At 42.9% G+C, this 7,105-nt stretch overlaps 1 protein-coding gene across 2 annotated transcripts in view; it reads right to left on the bottom strand.

Annotated features, from left to right (window-relative positions):
* scyl1 (SCY1-like, kinase-like 1) overlaps positions 1-6,516 on the bottom strand; it is a 9,400-nt gene extending 2,884 nt beyond the window's left edge. The window contains exons 1-15 of one of the 2 annotated variants that reach the window (XM_035672508.1): positions 6,325-6,516; positions 5,510-5,650; positions 4,622-4,744; positions 4,310-4,536; positions 4,019-4,109; positions 3,437-3,592; positions 3,044-3,202; positions 2,681-2,788; positions 2,356-2,469; positions 2,092-2,247; positions 1,784-1,972; positions 1,386-1,461; positions 1,048-1,245; positions 385-533; positions 168-242 (exon numbers count right to left, since the gene is read on the bottom strand). In XM_035672508.1, the coding sequence (XP_035528401.1) occupies positions 168-242; positions 385-533; positions 1,048-1,245; positions 1,386-1,461; positions 1,784-1,972; positions 2,092-2,247; positions 2,356-2,469; positions 2,681-2,788; positions 3,044-3,202; positions 3,437-3,592; positions 4,019-4,109; positions 4,310-4,536; positions 4,622-4,744; positions 5,510-5,650; positions 6,325-6,432 (2,070 nt within the window). In that variant the 5' untranslated portion in view covers positions 6,433-6,516. Of the gene's footprint in view, positions 1-152; positions 243-384; positions 534-1,047; positions 1,246-1,385; positions 1,462-1,783; positions 1,973-2,091; positions 2,248-2,355; positions 2,470-2,680; positions 2,789-3,043; positions 3,203-3,436; positions 3,593-4,018; positions 4,110-4,309; positions 4,537-4,621; positions 4,745-5,509; positions 5,651-6,324 lie in introns of both variants that reach the window. The other variant, XM_035672507.1, reaches the window with a different exon arrangement.
* Positions 6,517-7,105: the final 589 nt, after the last annotated feature.

Consider the following 7,105-nt stretch of genomic DNA (forward strand, 5'->3'; position numbering starts at 1 on the left):
AAAATGTCCTATATATATATATATATATATATATATATATATATATACACACACACACACACACACAGTAGTAGTGGCAATGATATCAGTGGAGCAGTATCAGTACTAATGTAATATAACTGTATAATGGATCCAAATTAAAGGGCTCATACTCCTCTGTCACTGGCCTTCTTTTTGGATGATGCCATTCCTGACCAATCAGTGTTCCAGTCATCTGCTTCAGGTTGAGCTTTCTCTGTCTCCTATAAGTAGAAAGATTCAACAATTTGTGATACCCATTTATCCTAAATGACAATTATGTAACAACATAATGTCACATACACATATGTATCTCAATAATCATTTTGCATTTCTTTCTTTCAATCAAAAGTTGTGCAAGCATACATCCAAACTTCCCCAGTCCTCCTCTTCATCCCAGCGGTCTCCCATTGGCTTGTCATCATTGTCCGCTACTTCAAGAGTCTGTGGTTGGTTGGCACGACTAGAGGCAGCGAGGTGAGTCCGAGAGGCTTGTGGAGTTTTATCTTCAGAACCTGTGAAAGAAAGAAACAAGAGATAAGGTTTCGGATAGAAGGGAACCGATTATACACAGTGTGTTTACACGTCTTAGGGGTTACTACATATGCGAGAAAAGTAATTTGAGCCCCAGAGGAAGCCGTGCAAAATCTGATAAAATGCTTGAGTCACTTGAGTCAGTGTCGGCTGGGGCTGAGAATGAAAAAGATCTGGTGGTGTGGAGTTAGAAAGAAGTGAATTTATCAGACTTCTGTAGCCCGCCCATCACCCCTGCTTGAGTTTAGTGGATCATAGGTACACTAGCTGCTACTAGAATAACACACTTAAATCTCAGATCAAACTGTCAGCGGTCAAATTGCATTGTGGTTAACGTAGGCATCAGGTTTTGACAACAAAGAAGAATGCGTGGAATAAAAAAAAAAGACAGTATCTCTGGTTCTGCTGCATCGATTACAACCCTCATTTTAAAACTGTCCGTCTTGAGTCCAACAATGTTAGAGGAGTCAAGCTAATCAACTGTGATAACCCTACCGGGTGCAGGTGCTTCATCTGTGCCACTGGTAGGGCTGGTGTCGTTGTCGGGCCCACTGCCCTCGGCTGCTGCACCCCCCTCTGTCCCTGGAGCGTTGCGGATCAGCTTAGACGTTAGCGAGGACATACCGGTCACTGCCCAGCCGGCCCAGCTGGAAGAGGCACCTGCAGCCTGAGCACATGATGCTACGTCCTTTTCTGCAGGACGGACAGGAGAGAGAACCCTTTTAGTTACAGATTTTTAGAAATATAACTCAAAGAAATGTGTATTCATTCTGCTAACGATATGTGACTCAGCAGCAGAAGTATGTGTTTCGGCAGCACAGTGTGTTACATACCTATATCAGCCAGCTTGGTGGGGTCTTCTGACACAGTCTCCAGCTTGGTAAGGAAACTCTTAATGGCTTTGAATGCCTGACAGAGAGAAAAAGGCAGTTGAGAAGAGAAATGCATCAGCATATTCCAGACGACAAAAAAAACTCTACAGATGTTAAACATCAGTATGCAAGGTTGACCTTATATGCCAGTATTTACTACTATGCTGCTCTCTTTCTTTATTATCTTTACTCTAGGACCACACTGACTAAAAAGAAATGAATTAATTTTACTGCTGATAAACAACAATCTAAAAACTCTTAAATAGTTACATTAAATATTAAGCAACTGTATCCCAAGGAAGAATCAAACTGTCCATTTAAGTCATAAGAAACACCATGTAGTCACAAATCAAGTGTACCTGGTCCCTGACGCTCTTATCGGGGTCAACAGTAATGGCACAGAGGGTGGGCAGGATGCGGGCGGCGATCTCTGTTACACTGTAGTAGTTGTGTGTGGCGGCGAAGCCCAGTACACCAGCGGAGCGTGAAGCTGGGAAAGGGTCTTTAGTAGCTCGAGAAAAAGCGGAAATCAAAACACGTTGTCGAGTCTGCAAAGAGAGAAATAACCAAATTCTTCCATTTGAACAGATTCTTTACTGAACTTTGGTTTACTAGTTTTTTGCATTAAAGGAGTAAAGTGTTGCACAATGATGTGGGTGTACTATACCCCAGCGTTGAGGTAGGAGGCAATCTTGCCCAGGCAGACGGTGGTGTTGCACCGGATCGGGCCTTGTTCGTCTCTGGCCTGCAGCCGGGCAAAGTGACGCATCAGCTCCTGGTTCAGGTTGGTCTCGTTCAGCTTGGGAGCCAGCAGCAACATAGACTGGAGGGGAGGAACGGAGAAGAGTTGTGGCTACAGCGGACTGACAACATCCTGTAGATTAGTAATAACACCTCCTGGTCTGTAGTTGTGTTTAAGCACGCGAACTACCTTAACAGTCTGTTCTCTGATGGCGGGGTTGGTGTCTGTGAAGCCATGAACAACGTGAGGGAAAATCTGGGAATTGACGGCCGCTTCGTTCAGATACTGAATGAACTGCTCCATCTGAGAGAGAGAGAGCGAGAGAGAGAGAGAAGAAACAATGTTAGAGAAAATAAAAGCTATTATTCTTTAACACAGGCATCCTAGGTTTACCTGATATTTTACTTTACTTGCTCTAGAGCTGAAAAATCTTGATGGATGTTACGTGGTAAGTTAAAAATAAAAACTAAATCAGTGTGATTTTCAGAGGCGAGATGGAATAGGCCTCACATACCTGCTGCAGCAGTCGTATCCTCATGGCTCTGTCCGTGGAGGAAAACATCTTCACGATAACAGGAATGATCTTCTGTTGGTACTCTTCTGCTGACAGGAACTTTCCCACCTGGGATACAGACAGAAGGAGATAAGATCAGGGGGAAAAGAAGTGGTTAGAGGTGTAACTTCCAAATGGGGTCTCAAATGAAGTGTGCAAGAAGATATTGATACCAGTGTAACTGTGTCTTACTCTGACTTTGTTTCGAAAAAAGGTTTTGTTTATGTTTAACTTTGAAATTGATCAGAGATGCTTGGAAACGCTGCAGTCTACAATCTGGTATTCAATAAGGTGTGACAGTTGCCCAGGGAGATAAGGATTCACCTTGAAGAGCGGTGTGAGGACTACGGCTCCTGCATTGCCGAACTCAAAGGCGGTGAGCAGCTGAGGCAGCACCTTGTGTTTACAGAAGTCTTCAGGGAAGGAGTCCAGATTGTCACTCAGATCCTGGAAGAACTGCTGCTTCTCAGCTGGCTCCTTGATCTGGAGAGAAGATTTGAATAAATACTATTGTTATACTATTATATTCAGCCTGTTAAAACACATGTCTAATTATAATAATTAAAGGCCATGGGTAGTTACTGGTAATTCCTCATGAAATTAAACGATGTGCCCATAAGAACTTGATTCGTTTCTATGCTGCAGTTTGATTGTAGCACTAACACAAAAACCACTGTTATACATGATAAAGTTGTGTCTTTATGCAAGTCTGTGGACCTGTATCTCCTCCAGGAAAAGGTTGCTCTCCACAAAGCTGTTGCTGAGGAATCCCCCAGGGGCTCTAGAGTTCTGGAGGAAGCGGGCTGGGTTGGGCCGAGCTCGGGGGTTAGCCCCCACCAGCTCACAGTAATGAGGCACCAGGGCCTTGGGGATCTGTGGGCACAAAGAGGACACCAGTCATGGTCAGGACATCACTCTGTGTACACTACTTCTCCATGTCACAAACAAAGATTCCTTTTAGCCGTGACTGAAACCATGAAGGTTAAATTCAGTGCTTGAAGGCAACTTAGCAAGAACATTATGTGTCTCATTCACAGTCTCTGCTCATGTGACAATGCTTCTTCTTTAGATGAGCAAAATATCTGCCCTTTAATGCAAAATAAACAACAAAATACACTATTACAAATTTTTTAGCAAATGTTGAATATGAGAAGTTTATGTGACGCCACCACAAAACTTGTTCAATACCGATAACAACAACCTGAAGTATCTTTAGAACATTAAAGTGAAAGTACACCATGATATTAATCAATGACCGGGGTGCGGTAGATACACAAAGGAACTGTCCAGGTGTCGTACCTTTCCCAGAGAACGAAGGGAGGACGTGCGAGGTAGAGGGCCGTTGAACACCTCCCAAATCAGGCAGCCTAGCCTCCACACCTCCCCCGCCCTGTAAAGAGCACACAGTTCAATACAGAACTTTAATATCACACCGACACTTTACTCAGGTATCTCTACATAGTCCTATTATAAAATTCTTGTTCTGTAATTCTGCACCCGTTTACTTCCTGTATAATATATTAGTATTATTCTGATTTGCTCCTCTGAATTTGTATGTTTTTTGTTGTTTTTTATACACTTGTCTCTTACCATTTCTCTCCACTGCTATTGGGCATCTCTGGTGGGTCATATTTCTCCATGTCTGGGTAAACAGCCTTGGGAGCAGGGAGTGAGACCCCGGTTGGGTCACCCTGCTCAGGTACCACATGGTCTAAACCCCCGAGCTTCCACTCCCCAGCTCGATCCACAAAAACAGACCATACACCCAAGTTGTTATGGAGCAGGTGGCAGTCGTTGACCAGGAAACTCAGAGCTTTCTGTGGGGGAGTAAGGGGAGTAAGTGCTTAGAGAGGACAGGTGACAGAACTACGGCTCCCCTGAAAGCACGGCTCCTATCCTTACCACTATCTGGTGCAGTCCCCAGGAGACCTCCAGCTCCCCAGATCCACCCTTCTCTGCCTGGGCCTTCAGGTGGACTGCCAGGGGTGTCACCTGCTCAGTGACCAGGTACAGGCTCTTCTCCGTCTGTGAAACAACAAGTTACTGTTACTGTATGTAATTATTATTTATGTTGAACAGTATTTCATAAGGAATACTGTTTTCACCACAGACGTCTATTAACAAGCAATTCATGTAAATACTGAATTATTACCCAGACCTGCTTCACTTAACTTAACTTAACTTAAGTAAAACACATTTAAAAGGGATCTATGGTAGGAATTATACTATACTAAGGACTTCGGCACTTCAATTTCATGCATTCTGATAAGTGGAAAGCAGCATCTTTAGAATTATGAAGAAAACAAACATGAACACGGAGGAAGACAATGAACACACATACTCTATACCCAGTAATAATAATATTTCATTCATATTTGATTTTCAATTCATTATTTTGGCAAAACATGTAAAAGATGAACCCATTTCAACAGTGTGCTATTAAAAATAGTACAGCACTACTGGACTATAAGTTGGGGGGTATTAAGAATCGTGTTGAGCCCAAAAAAATAAAGAAAACAGTGCTTAAATTCTGTCGTACACTACTCACTAACTAACTAACTAATAACTTTAGTACAAATATTACAGGCCAATGGTAATCACACTCACCTCTATCTGAACGTAAACATGCAGAGAAAAGCAGACGATGGGGATGAGACACTAAATATATGTTAGTTACATGACAAAACACTCTACACACTATTATTCTCACGGTGCATGCTGTGTGACATTTTCCTCTCAACAATACGAACAGTGTGTGTGTACAGCCACAGAGCACTCACAGATACATACCTCCAATCCATCAACATAAGCCAGGATGTTGGGGTGACGCAGGGTCTTCATACGCTTGAAGGCAGCCTTGGCCAGCTGGGTTTGCTGCTCTGTTCCCTGTGTTACCTCGTACACGAACACCGACACCGGCTCTCCATTGGTCTGAGGACACAGGTGGAGGTGAAATCAGTGACTCCAATTCACTCTAATGTCACACTTCATCATATTAAACGCTTTGTAATGAAAATAACCAAAAACAGCAGCTGAAAAGTCAAATACACAACTATCATATCTCCTCATAGGATGTTTAATGCAACTAATCTAACCAGGATGAAACAGGAAGCTGGTGGTGGGCTGTCAGCCCCCGGCCCTGCAGGGACACACTGACAGTACAGATTGAGCTGATAATAAAGAGGACAGTCGGGTATGTGAGGTGCTGATGGGGATTAGCGACCAAACCTTCATTAAGGTGATAAAGGAATAGCTTGAAAACGATTATAATAAGTAGAGTTGTGAACTGGGCAGGAAAAAAAACCGGGTGACGTGGCGAGAAATACGTGTCTGTCTCTCGGAGTAAACAAAGCCCGAGTTCACTTCGTTAGCGAAGAACAGCGGACACAAAGAGCAGCCGGGACGAAACAGCGAGGAAGAGGAGGGACACGCTGACATATCTGACGTGAAACCACGCCAAGACAACAGCGGGGGTCGTGTATTAAAAGGCTAAATCAAAGTAGCGAACAGACAGTAGCTCCCCCGGCTAACCGACAGGCCTCCACAACGCAGCGGGCTAACTTTAACCGTCCGCCGGGGATCGGTCGCTCTCTGCCGGCTGTTACCTTCCTCTTCCCCCGATGAAGAGTCCATATTCCAGACTTCTCCTGGCTGTCTGGCAGGATTTCATAAGCAAAGTCTTTGACAGGATCCCTGGCGAAAAAGGACCACATCTCCTCTTTCCTCCACACTCATCAAACACACACACACACACAGACTGCTAGCTGCTAGCGTTTGGTACGGATGTATAATGGCTCCGTGTAAACTCTGTTTGTGCACATTGGTTCCGCGATAGGTGGATTTTTGGTACAGCTCAAATTAATTACATAATGGCATTGTAAGTAAGAACTACATTCACAAATTTAACTGTAATTATTTTTGGGGATTAATTGGTTTTATTTCATTGTCATGCACTATTCTGTGGTATTACAAAACACAGCAACAATATATTTTTATATATCATAGTCTTATATTTTCTATTATATCTTTATAATATTTTTATTTTGTGATTCTGTATTGTACTTTTACTCTTCTGTACTTTTTGCACTACATTCCCTTATGCTGCTGTGTCTGACTTGAATTTCTCCCAGGGGGGATCAATAAAGAAACATCTTATCTTATTTTATCTTATCTTAATAGCCTGGATGGCCACAGGACAAATCATAATATACAGATCCACACATTCAAAAAGAAAACATTTCATAAGATTACATTTATTTTCATGACCAAAACTCTCTTATTATGCCGGATACAGTGCTCTCTATCTTGAAATGCCATGCATGTTTTCAGATGATCAAGATCAGTCTTGCTAAAACAAAAATCTCTATCTTGAAGATCAAACTCAAC

Source organism: Morone saxatilis, unplaced genomic scaffold, assembly GCF_004916995.1.
Source record: "Morone saxatilis isolate NCDOM2014 unplaced genomic scaffold, NCSU_SB_2.0 Contig24, whole genome shotgun sequence".
Lineage (NCBI taxonomy): Eukaryota > Metazoa > Chordata > Actinopteri > Moronidae > Morone > Morone saxatilis.